A 23,326-nucleotide genomic window follows, 5' to 3' on the forward strand; every position below is an offset into this window, starting at 1 on the left:
AGAGTCACAATACGTGGCAGCATATTAAAGTCCTCAAGAGCCCCTGGCCTGAAGAGACATGCTCGTACCAAGCTTTCTCCACCCTCGTCACTTCTCCTGGCTCCTTTCCCCGACAGCCTTCCTTCGCTGGGCTAACCTCTACTTAGCCTTCAAGCTCGGGCTCTGCCTCTTCCAGGAAGCCTCCTGAGAGTAGTTAATCATCTCTACTCTGTGCTTCTGAATCTCTCCTTGCGCGCCTCTAAACAGAACCTTCGTGCTCATGGTGTGCGGGTCTGGGGTATGTGTCGTCTCCGCCACTTGGTTGTGGGACCCTGGAGGGCAAAGACTTTGACTTACTATCTTCCACAGTCCGGCCTGTTACCTGGTAGGTGGCAGTGAATGAATAAGTCCCGCTGAGTGAATGAATGCTAACAACAGCTAAATGCATTATCATTTACGCTGTGCCAGGCCTCCGCCAATTTCCCTGCATGTATCAGCTCACGTAATCTACCCAAAAACCCAAAAGGTAAGTGCTAGTATTTTCCCCATTCGGATACATGAGGCAACTGAGGCAGAAGGAATGAATAGGTTTCATTCTTCCTCCAATGCAATCTTATTTTCTACCTCCAGCAGCCTAAACATGAGTAATGTTACCCTGCTTCTTAGGAAAAAGGATGTGATGAAACCACTGGAGAGTTCTTTGGCAGAACTTCGTAACGTTTAGAAAGACGGTATGTTATAGACCAGAAAGCTTTAGTGTGGCGGGGAGATAAGTGGAGTTAGGAGTCCTCTCTGAATTCAAACATCAGCTCTGCTTCATACTGGAAGATACAAGATATGCAGCAAATCAATAATCTAAATTCCATGTGTATTATTTAGAATGAGGACAGTTATCTTATTGAGTATTCGTACCAGAATTACATGAGGTTAAGTGTATGAAAGTCCTCTGCAGCCTCTGTGTCATAAAGTTGGGAATAGTGGCATTATTGCTCTGATGAACAATACAGTGGAATGATGTCTGACCCCCTCCCCCATAACAAATATTTATAATCGGTTACTACATACCTCTACTTTTATTTTCCTTATGAATAAACTGGTCCAAATCTACACAGACATTTCTACTGAAAGTTAAAAAAACTTTCTACTAAATTGAACCAATCGAACTACATCTGTTTTGAGGCTCACAGTATAAACTTAAAAATAAGGAAAAATCATTGAGTATTAATAAAAAAGCTTGACAAAAGTCTTAAAAATGTCAACAAAACCATGGCCAGCACAACTGACTCAATTATCTACACCATAGAGACTGTCTACACTCTTCTGTCATTAATGGAATCTTATATAATATAGCCCGTGCTCTTGGCCCTACAAACTCTGAACAGCTCAGTAGATAAATCTCAATAAGCTTCCACATCAAACAGACTGGAAGAAATCAAAAGACCGCTGAGCTAAGCCAGACCAGGCTGATATTTTGGTTTATTGGTTAACTGTTATGTTTGGAAAGGCATAAAGCTTAATTGCGAGGCTTGAGGTGTATGTCAAAAATGCCTGACTTAAGTAGAAATTCTGATCATAGCATCTGTCACTAGTTAAAATACATGGAGATCTTTATCCAGGCTATTTTTTGTTGTTTATGTTTTCAATAAATGAAAATAACCCAGTCACATGGTGACTAAATATGAATCATTGTTACAGCTTTTTTGAGAAGGTTTGGAAATCCCAGGTGTAAATTAGGGAGTAACACTGTTGTTAATCCAAGTCGTGTAAAAGTTAAAAAGGGGGAAAATCTGGTTTAGTTTATGACTTCTTGTGGTATTAACCATAGGTTTCTCACAAATACTAATGAATGCAATACTCTGAAACACTATATGGAAAAGTGAAATCCGGTGGTGTTTTTTGGATATTTTTACCATTTTCTTACTGAATAACTAACTCCATTTGGCTGGACAAGCAGCAAAACTAAACAGTTCTTAAAAGGCCCTAGGAGAACATAATTTCTCTTAGTAAAGGCCCAGTAAAGGTTTTATTTAGAAACAGAAAACGAGGTGCTCATCCCTGCTTTGCCCTCGTTTTCAAAGCTATTCAATCATACTCGACACATCAGTATTTACACGATACTTTAGAAAAAGCAACAAACTTGGAAGACACGCCCTCTCAAGAATTTGGAATTGATTCCAGAGTCTAACTAATTCACAGGACGCAACAGCAGCACAAGAAAGAGACTACACCCCATCTGCAGCGCACCAAGAAGGGTCCTAAGGAAGGGGAGGGCAGTGAGTGCTGGGAAGACCAGTTTACTCATTCAACTAATTTAAAGACAATTTTCACTAGGGGTGCCTGGGTGGCTCAGTTGGTTAAGCGTCTGACTCTCGACCTCGGCTCAGGTCATGATGTCAACAGTTCGTGGGATGGAGCCCTGCGTGAAGCTCTGCATTGACAAGCATGGAGCCTACTTGGAATTCTTTCTCTCCCTCTCTCTCTCTGCCTCTCCTCGGCTCATGCTCTCTCTCTCTCTCTCTCAAAATAAATAAATTCTGCATTTTAGGAGCAGAAAAAGCAGGAACAAAAGCAACAAAAAGGAAAATCATAACATATTCAAAGGAAGAGTAGGGCGATTAGCTCGGTTAGAGTATATGTATTTGCCGGTAGTTGGTAGGAGTTTAATACCTATTTGTGGGTTTGAATAATAGGAGATAAGGTGAAAAGGGCAAGTCCAAATTACATAGGGCCTTGAAAGCTAAGCTGAAGAAAATACAATTAACCAACAAATAATGTGGGCAAATGTTCAACCTCACTACTAATAAAAGCAACAGAAATTGAAACAACATGGTAATTCCCCCCTCACATTCTCTTAAACTTGCATTAAAAATTAATAATACCCACTGCTAGGAAGATTATACATGGTAGTGAATTTATAAATTCTATCTTCTTATTTAAAAAAAGCCCAGTAGAAAGAAAGAAAGAAAGAAAGAAAGAAAGAAAGAAAGAAAGAAAGAAAGAAAGAAAGAAAGAAACCCAGCTATCAGTTTTCTGGCATGTTTACATTCTTGAACTCACTATTTCCATTTCAGATCATTTATCCCAAAGAAATAATCCCAAAACACAGGCAAAGCTAAAATCCATGAAAATATTCCCTGCACCACTTTTTATAATGTGGAAAAATTAGATGGAATGTAAATGCTCAGTGTTAGGCAGGTGGTTAAAACAAAAAGGAAAAAGTTTTAACAAAATGGGGAAAGGACAATTAAAGGGGTCTGGGCTTCAGACCAGAGGCAATGGAGAGCTAGTGAAAATTCCTGAGTAGGAAGGTAAAATGGGAAACTCTCAAGAAGATCAATTTATCAAGAAACATGAAAATACTTAAATGGAATCTGAAGACTAATTATATGCTAAGACCAAGAAATTACATCTATGTGAATCCATCTGCAAGAAATAACTCTACATATTAAAACACTTTGTAAATAAAGATATTCACCACATCATTAGTAATGATACATATTTAAAAATTTGCGAGGGGGCGCCTGGGTGGCTCAGTTAGTTAAGCATCTGACTCTTGATTTCGGCTCAGGTCATGATCTCACGCTTCAGGAGATCGAACCCCATGTCAGGCTCTGCACTGACAGCGCGGAGCCTGCTTGGGATTCTCTGTCTCTCTCTGTCTCTCTCTCTGTCTCTCTCTGCCCCTCCCTCCATCAGACACACACACTCTCTCTCTCTCAAAATAAATAATTAAACTAAAAAAAACTGTGGAGGAAATTGATATTTAATAATAAGAGAATTACCAACTGTGGTTTGTTCATTAAAGGAATGTTACTTTACATGCTAGAATGATTGATATTATACACAAAACCCTGAAAAATGATTCATTTCCATTTAATGACGGGCAAGGGCAAGAAGAGATTTCTAGAGAAAGCAACCTCCACAGAAAATGCTGTGGATCCCATGGAGTTCCATTTCCTTGGGTGAGCCAAATGGTTTGGCAGTGCATGGCAGCACAGTTCTGCAGGCAATTAGGGCTGAAAACAAGCAAGTATCTAAGAATGGTATGTCCATCTGTGGAAAGGCCACAACTGATAAATGATCGTATGCCAAATGAAATACATTCTTCCCAAGATATAAATCTATTTACTTCCCCACGGAAACATTAGACTTTCACAATGATAAAAACCTGAAACCTATGCTATTGCAATATTAGTAACTAATCAAAAAAGAGCATACCACTCAGAGAGAAATTCTCCTTTACTGCCCTAATGTGTTGAAGCTAATGGAAAAGTCGGTCTAATTGAAGCATAAGGGAAAAAGAGATGATGACTTGTGTTAGTTATGTTCCTGGGGAAAACTGGGTACTCACCACCTTTATTTTATTTTATAAGTCAGTGACACTGTTTTTTTAGCACACAGAATTTCGTTTCCAAATACAGAGAGGGGAGGCATATCAATCACCAGTACTGCTTTCATGTTCAATGATCTGAATCATTGATTGTCGTATATAGACAGGGTAAAAAAGCAGCAAGATAAACAAATAGGTGAGATATTCCCACCTAAATGTCAGAAGTGAGAAGGGGAGAGAAAAGGGGTTTATAGAGGCCACGTGTTTGAAGAGGGTGAGGAGGAGCTCACGGAAGTGAGGAAGTAGACCAATGGGGCAGGCAGGCTCCTGCGGAAGAGAGAAGAAGGGAGTTAACAGAGCACTTAAGGCTTTCCACCTTGCATTACAGTTGAGTTGAGTCTTATCTCTTCGACGGTTCCTCATAGATTTAGATTATATTTTATAATATGCCCGTACTCCTCTCAGTGCTCAAAGCCTTGAACCTAGTATTTTTGTTGGACAAATGATAAAGAAAAAAAAATGGTGGGTTACCTAAACAGGACACCAGTTATAGAAACGAAACCAGTGGCCAAGGAGGGCTTTGACTGGCAGGCGGTGAAATAGAGGATCCAGTGGGTTAAGGGGAGGAAGTGTGTAACTGACCATTTCTATGTAACTAGATCAGATGTTCATAGCTTGAGTTATCACAGAGATAAATACAAGAAAGATAAAGACATACTCAGAGCTATGGAGGGCTCCAGAATTGTGCTTACAGAGTAGAAAACTCCAGACCTCCAAGATTCAGCAAATGAATCAGACTTAATGATCCTCGTCAAATGTAACTAGTCTGACTCCATCTTCTGCCCAGACCAACTGGTTTTCCTTGACCCAGACAGCCTCATGGTCCACTCCTACAGAGGCAGTTTGTATAGAATAAAACAGTAACATGTGGAGAAGAGGGGGAAAAAAAGAAACCTGGCAGAGAGAAAAAGACCGTCCAAGACAAATAGCCTAATTTGATTTCAGAGGCCAAAAAAAGTACATCAAAATACTACACTTGATTTAAGTGAAATAGGGATTTTTGATTATTAAGTGACAATAATTAGGTACCAATTCCAATAAACTTAGAAAGATCATTTGACCGCACACCATTTGGCTTCACAATTACGAAATCAATGTTGTACCATACAGGTCAAATTCCAAAGGGAATTTGAGTTTCTGATAAAAAACAGTGTTTGCATTGTTAGCTTGTTAGAGATCAGCCATGAACCAGGGAGGCATTTCACACAGGGGGTAGCATTTTCTTACTTAAAAGTTGATTATATTGCAGGCCCCTGGGTGGCTCAGTCAGTTAGCGTCCGACTTCTGCTCAGGTGTGATCTCATGGCTCGTGCTGACAGCTCAGAGCCTGGAACCTGCTTTGGATTCTGTGTCGCCCTCTCTCTCTGCCCCTCCCCCACTCATGCTTGCTTGCGGTCTCTCTCTCTCTCTCAAAAATAAATAAACATTTAAAAAAAGGAAGTTGATTATATTTTACTGGGAACCTCTATTTTAATGCTATAGAGGACTTTCTTCATGTGAAAAGACATATACTTTGTTCTTGAGTAAAATTTTTGTAATGCAACCTTGCTTACAGTATGAATGATACAGAATCACACAGCCAGACATACTTGTGCTACTTCATGTCTCTTAAAAATTACATGAAGGAATTGCATGAGGAAAAAAACTACATGTTCCTATTAGGCTAAAATACTATACATACTTATCTTCCTATGAAGCTGCTGTTCTTTTTTTTTTTTAATGTTTTATTTATTTCTAGGAGAGAGAGAGAGAGAGAGAGACAGCGTGAGCAGGGGAGGGTCAGAGAGAGAGGGAGTCACAGACTCTGAAACAGGCTCCCAGGCTCTGAGCTGGCAGCCAGCTCAGAGCCCGACGCGGGGCTCGAACCCACGAACCGCGAGATCATGACCCAAGTGAAAGTCGGACGCTTAACCGACTAAGCCACCCAGGCGCCCCGAAGCTCCTGTTCTTAATGAACACATTCTCAAAGCTTTTGAAATAGCCTAGAAGAATGTAGCAGCAGACTTCATTAGTCGCCTACTAAAAATGCATTCTCCTATCCCACCTTCCTTTTAATAGTATTTGAGTTTGTTTTGGGATCTACCCTTCTCTGAGTAGTCACATGCTTCAGGGAAGGCTGGCACCAACCCCAGACTCAACTGGAGGGTCCTGATTCGTCTCAGATAATTATGGTGTATCCACTTCCCTTGTCAGGGATGAGTTGGGGCACGATAAGATGTTAACTCTGACCAAAAAGACGTAAAGGGAAGTCTGCAGGATGTGGGGCTGAGACTACAAGAACACATACAAGAGGTAGTGCTGCCGCTTTTTAACACAGCGGTGCGCAAGACCACTGGATATTGTGCCTAGATACCGCTGCATCTAGATGATGGCTGGGACTGCGGCCATCTTGCAACCAGGAAGGAAGCTTGTCTCGGGCCAATGTCATCACATCAAGGATGCCACAGCAGACACATGAAAAAAAATCGAGAACCTGGATGATGTTATCAACCTAGAATGAATCATCCCCCCTTAGAACTTCCTGGTTATATGTGAGATAATAACTTTTCCTTATTTAGATTTTGACTTTGGTTTTCTTTTACTTGCAGTCAAGTCTCTGTTTAAATATTAACAAGTGGAGCTATAATTTGGGAGACGTGGGACAACAACAGAGTCTAGTGCTTAATTTACTGGTAAGACATACAGTCCAAAGGTAGAAAAACTCAGCTTCCTGAGTGGATCCTAGAGCTGCACCTATTATATTTCAAAGCTGGTTACTATTCTGTTCCCCTCTTCCCATCTGCCCTCCCTACACACACACACACACACACGCACGCACACACACACACACTCTACTATAATGGTTTAGAATTGACCTCATTCCCATACTAATGATTTAGGATATGGACACTGTCTTCTTCTGACAAAATGGTAGAAGATTCTAATGTAGAATATAAAGTTCTCTCTCCCAAAGAGGCACTTTAAATATCAGAAGATTTGAAACAGTCTAAGATTATGAAGTTTTATTGACTACCTACTATATGCTAGGATACCATTTTGAATTTCTTTTTTTTTTTTTAATGTTTTTATTTATTTCTAGGAGAGAGAGAGACAGCGTGAGCAGGGGAGGGTCAGAGAGAGAGGGAGTCACAGACCGCAACAGGCTCCAGGCTCTGAGCTGGCAGTCAGCACAGAGCCCGACGCGGGGCTCGAACCCACGAACCGCGAGATCATGACCTAAGCAAAAGTCGGACGCTTAACCGACTAAGCCACCCAGGCGCCCCACCATTTTGAATTTCTATCTGACAACCTGGTATAACTGCTGGTATATATAACTGCAACTACAACTAAGCTCTTCTGTTCCTGCCAAGATATATCTGAAACAAGTATCTTCCTTTCTCAGAGATGGTGCGGCTCTTAATGATCGGAAACCTGCCTTCCACCTGCCTTTATCAGTTGTCCCCACGGCCGTCAGTCCCCAAGCTATGTCTGATGGACACAAGATCGTAACAGATGTTCTTTAAAAGAGAGAGGAAGGCAGTTTTCTACGGTCAAATAATTTGGGGAAATACTACATATTGTATCCCACTCTTGAAAATTCACAAAAAACATTAGAGGATATGAAATATGGACAAGAAATACAGGACAAGAAGTCCTGTAATGCATTTTTCTTTAATTCCAAGTTTCTGAAACTTACTTGACTCTTAACTATTTTTCACTAAATATCTTTCAGTATCTTGGGGAAATTAGTAATTCTTAAAACATAAGACATATGCCCCTCTAATACAGCCACTACTCAATTTAGAAATAATAAAAAGGTGGAGCGCCTGAGTGGCTCAGTTGGTTGAGTGTCCGACCGTGGCTCAAGTCATGATCTCACAGTCCATGGGTTCAAGCCCCGTATCGAGCTTTGTGCTGACGGCTTAGAGCCTGGAGTCTGTTTTGATTCTGTCTCCCTCTATCTCTCTGACCCTCCCCTTCCCATACTATCTCTCTCAAAATAAGTAAACATTTAAAAACTTTAGAAATAATAAGAAGAATAAGTGATAAAACAACCAGACCAAGGTAGAACTATGCTTTAACAATCTACAGAGACTACAAGTTATTCATTTTTTTAAAAAAAATATTTTTATTTATTTCTAGGGGAGAGAGAGAGAGACAGCGTGAGCAGGGGAGGGTCAGAGAGAGAGGGAGTCACAGACTCGGAAAGAGGCTCCAGGCTCTGAGCTGGCAGTCAGCACAGAGCCCAACGCGGGGCTCGAACCCACGAACCGCGAGATCATGACCCAAGCGAAAGTTGGACGCTTAATCGACTAAGCCACCCAGGCGCCCCACAGAGACTACAAATTATTCTTAAATGACTCTCTTCCACAGTCTTGCACCATACTATCCAATTCCACCAGCAAGGGACACAGAAGTAACCTCTACTCAAATGATTCCGAAAACAATGCCTTTATTATGGAATACTACATTACAAAACTTCTAAATGCTTCCTACTGTCATGTACAATTCAAACTAGCCTCTTTAGCATACCTGTTTTACTCACTGATATAGCCCCAGAAACCAGTATAGGGCTTACAACAACATTATAGTAGATGATCAATGAATACTTGCTCCAAGAATGAATGAATCAATGAATATCTCCATTGTGCCCTCGTCTCCACCTGTCCAAATCCTGTCCACCGTTTCAAGTGTCGATTAAGCCCTGACTCCTGCATGGAGCCCAACTCATCTTCCTCTGATCCCCTATCAGTACGTGAGAGTTTGATACTCATTTTTCCTAAACAGGTTCACATGTTGGTTTTATCTCTCAAAAAATGAACTCCTTGAAATCCAAAATTATGTCATAAACTATTTCTGTATATATCAGAGCACCAAGATTTGATAGTAAGTATGCAATGACAAAACTGCTCATTATATTTCATTAAAAAATTCCGTGTGTGGGGTGGCTGGGTGGCTCAGTCAGTTAAGCATCTGACTCTTGATTTCAGCTCAGGTCATGATCTCATAGTCATGGGCTTGAACCCTGCTGGGTGTGGAGCCCACTTAAGATTCTCTCTCTCTCTCTCTCTCTCTCTCTGCTCTCCCCCCAGCTCACATACCCCTTCAAAAATTCAGTGTGTAACAAGAATAACTGGAAATTCCTGGAATTTCTGAACCTACACATTACTAAAATCAGTAGTTATACGGACCAGGTTCTGAATAAAGAAAAAATGTTATCCAAGTTCTAAAGAAACTAGTCCCTCTGGCTTTAACCTCTTTGACTCCATTTTCTCATTTGGAAAATAGCTCTGTGGTATTTCTCTACAGGTACTGAATGAGCACCAACTACTGCTTGTAAACCCCTGATAAAGGAAGACTTTATCTCATAGTCCTGGAAGCAATCCTGACGTCTTAAATTATGTAATCCTGGTATTACATTATATTAGTCTGGTTCATATAAAATGTAAGCTACAAAAATACCAAAGCTAAGAAAAAATATTTACTCATGCTTTTACTAAGATGCAGAGAGAGGATGCATGCATTGCCAAAATTCCATAGAACATGCTCAAACTAAAGCAACAATGCCTTAGTTATTAAAGAAGGCAATGGCCTGAAGCAGTACTTAGGAACAAAGATTACTTGGTCCATGCAAGAGTCAATATTTAAGAACACAATGACTAATTCCCACCTCAAGTTCATGAACGTATTTCTTTTTAAGAGGTTCTTTTTGGTTAAAATTTCTATTTGTGGTTTTTCTACCTATGATCCACGAACCTAAGAATGAACAAAAACTTGCAACATGAAACTCTCCAGTAGGCCAAAGTGTCATGTAGACTTAATTCTGATTTTAAGGACTTCTCAACAAGGGTTACACAAGACTTGTACTTTTACTTCTTGGTCTCCAAAAATACTCATTTATCTACTCGGCCTAAAGAACCAGACTGAATGTTCTTGAACAACTGTGGAAAATGCATGAATGACACCTCCAGACCATATCAAAACACTGGGACTCTTAACTCAATTTCAGATGACTTGAATCCAAACTCCCATTATTGTTGCCAATAGAAACTCCATTTATAAATAATCAGCTGGTTTTTAAAAAAATGTTCTAGTTGAGCTTACTGTGAGCTGAAAGTAATCATTAAACTCATTTCCAGCCCTTGCTGTGTGACCTTCAGCAAGTCACTAAACTTTTCCACACCTCAATTTCCATCTTAGGTCGTCTCAAAGATAAAAAACTAGTAACAGTTGTTAGTAACATTTTTGTTAAAAGACATACATGAAAAACATAAGCACAGACTTGAGAAAATCAGGTTGAGCCTAGAGGACATCACAGCACAGGCAAGGATTCTCACAAAACCCCCAAATCCTCTCCCTCTAAGCACTGAACTATCATCAAATTCAAGGGGTAAATGTCTTACTGGCCACATCGATATCCTATTGAGGTAATTTAACTCATCCCCTATTTGCCAACCAGAAAGCTAAGATTTCAACACTCCTGACTTTATAGTATAACATTAGAAACCCTGTGAGCTGCTCCTTGCTCACCTTGCTCTGTATGAAGGCAGCAGCTCCCTAGGCAGGGAATATCCATGGGACAAAAGCACACAGTCTTCCACAAGGTACAGAAAGGTAACGCATAGTTATCTCAAAACAAACTTCTCATTGACCCCCTCCCACTTTTCCTCCTAAAATCAACCTGCCACATGGGAGACGTGAGATTCTCGCTCCACACCAAGACCTTAGGTGAAGTGGCTCGTTTCGCACAGTTTGACAATGTAAAACCTAAATCCAGACTAACAAAGTGACTCACTGCTCACGAGGGGCTATGTGGATTGCTGTGTAAATCCGCACGTGCTCCGCAAAGGGAACTTGATTTGTGTTCTAGTTCTGCCACTTCCTGGCTACCTGACCTTGGGCAAGTAAGTAACTAAGTCTCACCAAGCTTAGTTTATTTTTCCATGAGATTAGGATGATGATCCATCTACCTTGCAGGGCTGTGACGGAGCCTAAATTAGACACCCACGAGGGGTCTAGCCACACCAAGCACACAAGCGGCCACTGAAGATATGCCACCCTCTTCCTTCTGCACCAGAGGAACGGAGACGACCGCACAGCAGATATTCTCCATGAGACTGTCCGCTTCCTGCGGCCAAGTGCATGTCTCTTTCAGCTTTGGGTCCCGCTGCCCAGCAGAGGGCCTGGCCCAGAGTAAACACATCGTAAATGCTTTTTAAATGGAGGAAATGAGAATCCTTTGGGTCTGAGGATGTTAAGTTTATCCTGGCCACAGTCAAAGAAAAGTTTGATTTTCAGGTTGGCCAAATAGGCGCTTGCTACAAACTATTATATAGTTCAAAGCAAATAAGCTATTCTGAATTCTAATAATTACATTCTCTAAAATATAAAAACCAAACTGCCCTACAGCTCTCAATTTTCGTCTTGAGAATCCAATTATTTCCTAAACAATGGAGTGGGTAACCACAGAAACTTGTGGAATCCCTTTTCCTAGAAAACATGAAGAACAGGAGAGAAGTCAGTCTGTTTGGAAACTGCTTCAAACTCTGTCTATAAGCAAAGGCTGGACCAGATCAGATGCCCCTCAGAGGATCCTTCCAGATGCAGGAAAGTAAAATAAATACCATTCTACATCTCCTAACATAGTCATTAAAAATAATTTTTGGTGGACCTAGTGAAGCTTTTACAAATATTTTCTTCCTAAATTGTACTAAACCATCCCAGGCTACTCATTTAAATATAAACTTTCTTTAATAAGACAGAATAGAGATCATTATACTAAATAATACAAAAAGCAAGATTATTATTCTTTCGTTCCATTTTTTTCAGCCCACCTGTTTCCATGTACCCCAAATCTACTCATTTCCAAAGCTTTATAAGAAACACTGCTTCCCCCAAATATTCCACTCAACTCTCCCACTAATGATTTTCTAGTGCATCTAATACTCATGTCACATTGTGCAGCTGCTTATTACAAATTGTCTTCTACTTGTATCTTTCACAAATAACAAGTTTTGTTCCCTCAGCTAAAACAGAAGCTCCTTGCGCAAGGTCCAGGTTTTATACTTCTCGTGTACGTCTCTATTGTTGTCAATAATGAGTTCATGACAAATGCTAACAAGTTCTCATTGGCGAAGTGATTTAAAGTGAAGAGAGAAAGCAAGAGCTGTAGAATACACTGAGGCCAATGTGAAGTTTTGGCAAAACCTGGAAGTGTTCAGAGAGCTACATACTGATATTTGTCATTTACCTGAGACTAAAATAGTTGAGGTTAATAGCACAGGGACTAAAGAGAAAGACCTAGAGTTGAAGATCACACTGGTTTAGCTCCTGCCGTGTACGGAAAGAGGAACCATCAAGGGGAGGCCATTCCCAACACTGCGGATGGAGGCCATTTTGGAAAGCCCACCACACGCCCTGCATCCCAGGGCTGGGCAGGCTCTGCTTCTACGTAGGACCAAAGATTCATCCAGTCAGGCCAAGTCAGTCAGAGGGTAATAAGTAGAAAGGAAAGGAGATTTAGAAAATTTATATGCTGTAGGGGCGCCTGGGTGGCTTAGTCGGTTAAGCGTCCGACTTTCGCTTAGGTCATGAGCTCGCGGTTTGTGGGTTCGAGCCCCGCGTCAGGCTCTGTGCTGACTGCCAGCTCAGAGCCTGGAGCCTGCTTCAGATTCTGTGTCTCCCTCTCTCTCTGACCCTCCCCTGCTCACGCTGTCTCTCTCTCTCCTAGAAATAAATAAAACATTAAAAAAAAATTTAAAAAAAAAGAAAATTTATATGCTGTAAAACTATTTCAAAACAACAAGTGAAACTTAAGTGTTCTCATTCTTCATAATCCAAGGAACGCATCTAGAATGACTGAGGAGCTCTCGAGTCCCATCATTCCGAGGCAACTCTACATACTTCCAGCTGGGGAGGCAGAGCCTTCTGTTCCCTCCTTTTCATTCGTAAAGGGAACTTCTCGTCCGCACTACAAGGCAGGTACTGTTCTAGGGACTGGGAATATAGCAGGTTTCCAAACCACAATTCTAGTAACAATTACATAAAGCCTTAGCTTAGTATTTTACAGAAATAGGAGACCTCCGGGATGGCCCCAATCTCATATTAGAGGAAAACACCACGGCCCAGACAGGTTAACTAATTTGTCTCAGTTGGTTATCGTGGCTATATGGCAGCAAAGGCAGGAATAGAAACCAGATTTCTTATCTCTCCTCTCGTAACAAAATTTACTTACTCATGAAGCAACTATTTCTGTGTGCCTATTATATGCCACACATATGCTAAGTATACCAATGGGTAAGATACTGACTCTGTACTCCAAAATTTCAGTGTAATTCTAAGACGATGGGCTGAGTACTATAATAGAAGTGGTAACAGAAAAAAAGCAACTCTGTCTCTAATTGCATAGGACTTCCAACATTTTAAAAGAAATGAACTGTTCATCATCTGCTTTATCCCCACCACAGCCCTAGGAGTACAGAGCACAGACCCTATTATTCCTGAAGTAGAGAGAGGATAAGGGAGTCTATTAAGGTCATCTCCAGCGGCAGCAAAATGCCTAGAAACCAAGTCTGTTTACCCCAAGGTAGACATTTTTTCCCCACTAGATGGGAAAGGCAGATGTGCTTTTTATGACCAGTTCCCTTCTGACCAAGAGCACACATTTGCAAGACGGTGTGCAGGCCAATCTGGGGCTGTGAAAGCACACTTAACTGGCCTGGGAGGTCTCCCCAGCCTTGTGTAGCTACTCGATGGGTGAGTAACCAACCAAGAAGACATTATTATACTAGCGTTCTGAAAGTGCCCACGATGTATATAGAGAATACATGCAAAACGTCCTGCCCTCAGGGAGTTAAGAGTGTAGGGAACGGGCTTATCAACATTTCAACAAAAAGTGACAAAATCAAACTACAGCTGGAAGAACCACGACAAATAACACCGAATCTAAGACACTAAAGGTTTTGCAGAGCAAATCCAGTGGAAGCTTCCAGCTTCAACAGTTAAACAGAGAACAGAAGCCTTGTAGACATCACGATAGATACCAATCTTCAGATTATTAAAATAAAGGCTCTAACCAAGAATGTGCATCACATTTTAAAATTTGTTAATTTCCTAGTTCCTTCATTTCACTTTTCAACGTTACTCAAAACATTTATATGAATATTCCATTCCTCTCTTTCTAGGAAAGTTACGTATTTTGTAACCTTTCCTATGTAAGAAAAAAGGATGTCTAACGGCGGCTCCCATCAGCATGCCTTTGGCAAAAGGATTAAAGCAGGGTGGTTTCATTGTGTTATTCTTCCACCCTCCTTCAGAATGTAACCTAAATGGAATGAATCTGATGATTTTCTCCTGTACGTAGTAAAATCTGTGTACACATCCATGAATCACTCACTCTATAAAAAGTGATAGGGAAAAAAGCATTTCTTCACTCTCAAATTTAGTTTTAAACATTAATTTCACTTGTTAATGACCTCATATTTTACTTATGCTGTTATGTATCATGGTCTCTCTTTTTTTTTTCATGTTTATTTATTTCTGAGAGAGAGAGAGAGAGAGAGAGAGCAAGCAGGAGACACAGAATCAGAATCAGACTCCAGGTTCTGGACTGTTAGCTCACAGCCTGACACGGGGCTTGAACCTACAAACTGAGTTTATGACCTGAGCCTAAGTCAGATGCTTAACTGACTGAGTTACCCAGGCGTCCCTATTTATCACAGTTTTATAACATGACCAAACTATTTTAAACCTCAGCGCTTTAGAATTATTACAAACTAAAGAAAGCTAAGGAGAAAGAAATATTAGTGATTTCAAAGTACTGAGAGGAAGAATTTCTTTAGAAACCCACTAAATAGTAAAAATTGTAGTCATCTTTCCAAAGGAATAATGTTAGCATTATTTTTAAAAAACAGCTTGATTTAAAAAAAAACAAAAAACAAAAAACAAGATTCACTGATATTTCCTGAATGTATCCTGGGGATTCATACTTAGAGCCCATTGCCTTCTTTTTAAATATTTACTGAATTTCATAGGGCGTTAAATAGCCCTTTAAATGACAATTCAGAACTATCCGTAGGTTTCACTAGAATTACCAACAGTGCATCATAAAATTATTTCATATTTTCTAATTCCAAAACTTACTTCCATCACAAGAAAATACTTTAACAAATAATAGCTTAAAACCTAAATTAAAAATGTGATAATCAGCCATTGTAGGGAGAAGAGGAACAGGGCCAGGGTTATCTCTAGATCATTAAGAGAAAGCACTGGACCTAACTGGATCCTAAATGGACTTAAGAAAGTAATGAAACATGCAGCGACAGTGACATCTAGCGTCCGCACTGCAAGCCGCTAGATTGCCATCCAATCCCAAATGCTGAAGAAATAGCTATTCAAAACTTTTCTTTAAAAACCAACAAATGGAACTTGCGCATTCCATCTAAAGATGACCCATTATCAGAGTGTTTCAATAGGTTTCCTTCCAGACATTAAAAAACAAAAACAAGAACAAAAATAAAACCTTAAGAGGAAAACATCTTAAAAACCGTAACACTAAAGCCCTAAAAAGTAAAAAGCATTGTTTATTCCATGTGGCCAACATCTATGTGGAACTGCTCCCCTTGGCTACAGAGTTTAACGCAAAAGTAATCTGGGACATGTTCTGATGAGTGTATCATAAACATTTAAGCTTCCAGCTATAAAAGTGTGAAGATACTACACAAGCTAGTATGTGGTTAAAACATAAAAAAAAAAACAACAAAAAAAAACACCAACACACAATCTAGGACATTTCAGGAATATCTGAAGACGCCCAAAAAACAAAAAACAAACAAACAGAAAAACACCTTTTGCTGTTGCACTGAGAAACCAGCTGTGCATTTCATCCCTTGCTACCTTGCCATATTTGTGTTGCTTTGAAAGGTCCACTTATTAAACAGTAGATATTTTCCCCCAAGAGCTTGGAAATTGGCAGCTTAGGTGAATTTACTATAGTATTTTAATAGTTTTACGCTCTAGATGAATCCATAAAAGTAAGCAAATTTCCAAAAATTATTTTTGGCCAGGACAGTATTTTGTAAAAAGTGAAGTTAGCGTTAGATGAAGCTTACCTATTTTTTTTGGAAAGTTCATCCTTTCCCCTTTTAACTCCAAATATTCTTGTGATCAAGGTACTGAAAAGAAGTGTGGATGAATTTCTCACCTAATGTAAAAATAAATGCACAATAAGGATTAAGAAATACACATGGCATGAAACCAACATTTACAATGTTCAAACTTGATATTCAAAGTCATTACCCAACTGGCTAGTATGGGGCTAAAGAAAATATGGTTTGTGTTCATGAAATAATTTTCAAAGACTAGATTAGGAACTGACTTTCTTCTTACACTAAGCTCTGCAATCCAACACATGCACACAACACAGCCCTTGCCTATATTTCTAACATTACCACCAAGTGTTTGCAATATCTCTTTGTACTTGTATCATCAAATGACACTTCTTTTAAAAAAATTCATTTTCCCATATCCCTTCTGACAATGATTATTCCCTTAAAGAGCTCAGCTCTTTCCAGTCATTTCCTGTAATCATTTACCTATGGGATATATTTATAAGACCTAACTCAATCCTCAGTGTTAATACGGCCAAGAAAACATTTAAGATCCAAAATGTTGTTTATTAACCCTACAATGCAGTAATCTAATAAGCTGTAACCCTAAAATTATCTGAGACAACTGGCTGATAAAAATAAGAGGAGGAAACTATCTCGGCTCAGGTCATGATCTCACAGTTCGTGGGTTCAAGCCCCGCACTGGACTGTCTGCTGTCAGCACAGAGCTTGCTTCAGATCCTCTGTCTCCCTCTCTCTCTCTCTGCCCCTCCTCTGTGTGCGTGCGTACGTACACTCACTCTCTCTTAAATAGATAGATAGATAGATAGATAGATAGATAGATAATAAACACTAAAAAAAAAAATTTTTTTTTAAATGTCTTGAATGCCATGGCATACTGGGCTTCCTCAATTACCTTGGCAAATCAGAGCAGAGATGTATAAATACATACTGACTCCACTACAATATATAAGGCACTATACCAGGATCATGGAGAATATTTAGAAATAGAAGACACACTTCCAGCCAACACAGAGCCTATATTCTAATGAGATAGGTGTCATAATCATGCGGTATAAGCAATATACAGCAATATAAGAAGAAAGGGAATTAAAAGTAACAATGGAAGCCTTTGAAAATAGGCCTCTGAAACCACTACAGTAAGGGTCACAAACTCAAACGTCCACAGGAACCAGTGAGTGACAGGAGCCGCACAGGAGTGGGTCTAACACAGTCACTATTCAGCCTTGACTGAGTAGCATGAGGGAATGTAAGCCCAGTGTTGCCAGATCTGCTTTTTTAAGAGAAGCCAGAAAACCCAGTTTTTATGTGAAATCTCATTATTTGGAAATGTTGGCAACAGATTAAAGGGGGTAAAAAACATCGAGGAGGCCAAATAAAGCACAGTTGTAGGCTAGATTTGACCTATCAGCCACCGCTTTGCAACCTCTCCTCCAGAAGCCCAAGACTGACTCAATTCATGCATGGTAGCTCTAAAAGTGGACCACAGTTCATACCAAAGTGGTATAATTCATACCAATATTGCAATGAAACCCTAAAATTGGGCAAATTCACTTCTGTTCATTCCACAGTGAACAAACATTCATGAAGACACTACTACGTGCCCGAACCAATATGTCCAAACAACAAATCTATCCTGTTACACCGTCAACATGGCCTCTGGCCCAGCTCAGATCTTGATTGTCTCTTACCTGGTCTATTGACTTAGCGCCCTAAGACTCTGGGTTTAGGATGACTTGGTGAAGTCATATAAAACCCTGTCTCTTCTCAGGAATCATACAAAAACATAAAATGAAAAACAGAAGCACAAATTCCATTCTGCACTAAACAAAACGTTCTAAGAAAGGCTGCTAGATGCAGTCAAGCTATAATAGGAGCTCCTGGAGATGAAAGACGATGCCTGCCCTTGATCAAAACTTCAAGGACTGTTTTACAAAGTGAATGGGTACCCCCAGAAAGAAACCCCCTTTGTCTGATGCAATAGGCTGGAGGCAGGAGACAATTTTTCAGTAATATTAAGACAGATCTGAGGATTCCAGTAGTATTAGCCTGATTCGTTCATTATGAAGTTCCCTCGTTAGCAGTCAATAATCACATTGCCTATTCCAGTTGGTGTAGCAAAATGGTGACTGATATTCTACCATTAAATAGCTATAATTTTCAGAGAAATAAAGTTTCCCCTCATCAGTTCTTTGGTTACCCTGTTACTCGGTTACTACAGAATCATTTCCATAAATTTACCAGTTTGCAGGATAATGGGTTCATGCCATGGTAATCTCCAAAGGTCACCAAATCATGATCTTTTAAGACATTAATAAAATTAATTTTCCTTTACTGAGATATAATCCACATACCATAAAATTCACTGTGTTAAAGGGTACTAACTATTCAGTGGTTTTTACTATGTTCACAACGTAGGAAACTACCACCACTGCCTAATACCACAATATTTTCATCACTCCAAAATAAAACCCTATACACATTAGTAGTCATTATGCACCCTCCCACACTAGGCAAGCACTAATCTATTTTCTGTCTCTATGGATTTGCCTATTCTGCACTTTTCATATTTGTGCAATCACATGATATACAGTGTCTTTTGTCCACCTTAGCTGTCCTCAAGATTCACTCATGTCATAGCATGGATCAGAATGTAATCCCTTTTCGTGGCCAAATAATATGCCACTGTATGGATATACCACATTTTAAAATCTACTCATCATTTGATGGACATTTGGGTTGTTTCCATTTTATGGCTAGTATAGATAATGCTATGAACACTCATATGCGAGTTGCTGTGTGAACATGTTTTCATTTCTTTTGGGTATACACATAGAAATGGTACTGCTGGTTCATATGGTAATGAAAGAGTGGGCAGTTAGTTAGACATGAGCTGGAGGCAAAGGCAGCGACAAATATGTGACACATGAGAAGCCTGAGGGCACAACATCCTGACTTTGTGGCTTCCAACAACCTAAGGCTTACAGACCAAGAGCCACAGGTGCAGAACATGCACTCTCCTCCTCATCCTCTACCCCCAGGGTAACATACAGCTTCATTATATTTACCTTGCGGTGTTGACCCACCTCCCTGCCCACCCCTGTGACAGTAGATGGTCTTGACAGTTCTGGCAAAGAACCTAACTCCCCCTCCCAATGAGTAGGAGTCCTTTCGATGATAGGAAACAACCTCAGCTGGAGACCACCCTAGCTACGACCCATAACCTATGCAAACATAAAAAGGAAAGACACCCCTAACCCCAGTGCAGTTGCCACCTCTGGGCCTGTACACTCTCTCACCTTGAAAGTGTAATGTCCTTGACAAACTGCTTTGTGCTCACTACTTTCCTTCTAGCTGTCTTTATTCGAGTGTGGATCCTCACATAAATCTTTTGTGGGAAATCCAAGGACCATGACCTCCATTCACACAAGGCCGACTCTCTCATCGGTAACCATAACTATGCTAACCTTTTGAGAACCTGACAAAGTGGTACCATTTTACATTTGCACCAACACTGTATGAGGGTTCCAATTTCACCAATTCTCCAAATGCTCCCCAATAACTGTTACTGTCCATCTTTTTTATTGTAACTATTCTAAGTGGGTATGAAATGGTATCTCACTGTGATTTTGACTTGCATTTCCCTAGTGATTAATGATGTTAAGCATCTTTTCAACGTACAAGCAAGTGTACAATGTGCTTATTGTACATTTACTTACATCCCTTTTCTGGAGAAATGTATTCAAGCTCTTTGCCCATTTTTTTTTTTAATATTTTTATTTATTTCTAGGAGAGAGAGGGAGAGAGAGACAGCGTGAGCAGGGGAGGGTCAGAGAGAGGGAGACACAGACTCTGAAATAGGCTCCAGGCTCCGAGCTGGCAGTCAGCACAGAGCCCGATGCGGGGCTCGAACCCACGAACCGCGAGATCACGACCTAAGCGAAAGTTGGACCCTTAACCAACTAAGCCACCCAGGCGCCCCTGCCCATTTTTAACTGGGTTGCCTTTTTATCACTGAGTTTTAAGAATTCTTTATATATTCTATATGCTAAGCCAATATCAGATACATGACTTGCAAATATTTTCTCCCATTCAGTCAGTTGTCTTTGCATTTTCTGGATGGTATCCTTTAAAACACAAACAGTTTAAACTTTGATCAAGTCTAACATTCTTCTTTTTGCTGCTTATGCTTTAAGTATCATATCTAAAAAACTGTTACCTAATCCAAGGTCACAAAGATAGACAGTTAATATTTTCTTCTAAAAGTTTGATCATTGAGGTACCTGGATGGCTCAATCAACTGACTCTTGATTTCACCTCAGGTCATGATCCCAGGGTTGTGGGATCCAGCCCCTCATCCACGAGGGGCTTTTGCTCAGCGTGGAGCCTTCTAAGATTCTCTTCCCAGCACCACCTCCCCCCCGCCATCTCTCCCCTTTCCCCTCCTTGTGTGCTCTCTCTAAAAATTAATTAATTAAGGAGTCTGACTCATTTTGAGTTCATTTTTTAATATGGTGNACTTCTAAGATTCTCTTCCCAGCACCACCCTCCCCCCCACCATCTCTCCCCTTTCCCCTCCTTGTGTGCTCTCTCTAAAAATTAATTAATTAAGGAGTCTGACTCATTTTGAGTTCATTTTTTAATATGGTGTAAGACAGGATGAAAACTCATTCTTTTACATGTATATATCCAGCTATCCTGGTAACGTCTTAGTAGGGTGCTAAAATGGCATACTCAGCAGAGTTTCTGGGCAAGTTGGAAGATGAGTTACCTGCCCTGCAATGAGGATGTAGGGAAAGAAGATCTGGTTTTCTACTCACTGAACAAAAAAAGGGAATACCCAGAAATACCTCAGTTTCCATATATATATATATATACACACACACACATATACACACACCTATAAATCACTCGTACCTAAATTTTTAACTTAACTAGCTTCATCTCCAAAAGACATGTCAAAGATGACCATGTGTGACCATTTTTACTAATATTTTTTCCATTCTGAGCCATCATCATGACTTAGCACAACTATTACAACAGCTTCCTGATCAGTCTTCCTCCTTCCCTCTTGCCACCTTACAACCGAGTCTCCATTTTTAACTACACCCATCAGAGGCCATCACTCCCTGACTGTGAAACTCTCTTATGAAGGGTTTTCAACAGCAATGGGTGCCACAGTTTGAAACCCCAGGTCTGTCCCAATTATACCCACAGAGGCCGTGGAGCACCTGGCCACTTCCAGACTCAGATGAGACGCTCTATCATGGAGCATGGGAACTACCTTCTCTCACAGCTGCCCAAGGGCTGTGCCAACGCGTACCCCATGGTTAATCTTTGACCAGTAAGAGAGAGGAGGGTGGGACTGTTCCATGACCAGACAACTAGCTCGGTTTTCCTGCAAGGTCAAGGCCTGTTCAGTAATAACGTCTTTCCTTTTTCCTGGTCTCACCTTCCCTTTTTCCTTCATTCTTGCTGCTTGGGATTTGTATCACTCAATAAAACCTTAGCACCTAGGCTATACTTCCAGCTCTGTTTCCTAAGTAATGTGGCCAACACCCTACAAGGTAGATAAGATGAACCTTCACTGTGTTCCTCTAACATCAAAAACTTTGCCCTATAATAGCACGGATTCTGGAGTCAGACAGATAACAGTCGTGTGTCCTTACACAAAGTTATTTTGCCTCTCTGAGCCTTGTTTTTCTTATCTGTAAATGCGGATTGTAATAACAGAATCTACTTTGCAAGGCTGTTCCGAGCATTAACTGAGATTATCAAGGTAAATGATGCCAGATGCCAGGCCCACAGAAAATCCTCAACAGAACAGCCATCATTATGATTATGTCTTATTTATCCTTGTATTTCTAGTGTTTAATATATCATCTGAAACACAGGAGATGTGCTTAATGCTAATAATGTTTACAATACCCTTCCCCTGTATTTTAAAAATGCACAAGGCATGGCAAAGATCAAAAAATGTATATGGTCTCAATACAGAAGACTGAGCAATCTGTAAAAACAAAATTATACATGGATGCTTGTTGGAAAACATTCCTTTAGTGCAAAATAAAAATTATACTTGTGTTTTCCTCTGCAACATGGAAAAACAATTAGGTCAGAAGTACAAATGCAGTCACATTTAGGCACAAGATCTATTCCTGAGAAGATGCGCACAAATTAGGTTTCTGTAAATTAAAGCATATTTCCCATGCATTCAAGATAAATCACCCTGTAAATGACTTCAACAGAGAATGCTGTGCTAGGTTATTTTAAACTGTTGTAAATTTCAATTGTCCCAAAATGAAGCCCTCTTCATGTTCATCGATTATGCTGATTTACAAATTTGGCATATCTTAGATTAAATTTTTATTAAAAAATGCTAACAATATATTAAAGTCACAGTATTGATCATCAGAGCTATGATGTTTATTTTCTCAAGTACAGCAAACTGAATAGAACCAGAAAGATCGCTTCATAACCAGTGTTAATAAGGAAGATTCCCTGCCTCCTCCAATAAAACTAAATATGAACACTTATATAAGTGAGCGCAGTCTTTGTGGCTACATGTGTATAAATCTGAGTACTTCACACATTTGAAACACACACTTTAAAAAAGGCAGAAAATACATCAGGGTGCTAATAATGAGTATTATCTGTATGGTGGTTGAACAGGTGACTTTTACTTTTCTTTTTATGCTTTTATTTTCTACTTTTCTGTAGTCCACATTACTGTTTCAAAAGGTCTCAAAAAATCCTTTTTAAAAATGAGCCACTCATTTTTGCTACTTTCAGTTTTGCTAAAATGTTGGAAAGGTCACCAGGTTTCACTCTGAAAGCATTTCTTTGTTCA

The 23,326-nt window shown here is 39.9% G+C and overlaps 1 protein-coding gene across 2 annotated transcripts in view; it reads right to left on the reverse strand.

Moving 5' to 3' along the window:
* THADA (THADA armadillo repeat containing) overlaps positions 1–23,326 on the reverse strand; it is a 319,402-nt gene that overhangs the window by 205,995 nt on the left and 90,081 nt on the right. The window contains exons 26-27 of one of the 2 annotated variants that reach the window (XM_077749152.1): positions 16,459–16,550; positions 4,334–4,636 (exon numbers count right to left, since the gene is read on the reverse strand). In XM_077749152.1, coding sequence (XP_077605278.1) covers positions 4,558–4,636; positions 16,459–16,550 — 171 coding nt within the window. In that variant the 3' untranslated portion in view covers positions 4,334–4,557. Of the gene's footprint in view, positions 1–4,333; positions 4,637–16,458; positions 16,551–23,326 lie in introns of those variants that run through there. The other variant, XM_077749153.1, reaches the window with a different exon arrangement.

Source organism: Crocuta crocuta, unplaced genomic scaffold, assembly GCF_008692635.1.
Source record: "Crocuta crocuta isolate KB4526 unplaced genomic scaffold, BGI_CrCroc_1.0 scaffold118, whole genome shotgun sequence".
Lineage (NCBI taxonomy): Eukaryota > Metazoa > Chordata > Mammalia > Carnivora > Hyaenidae > Crocuta > Crocuta crocuta.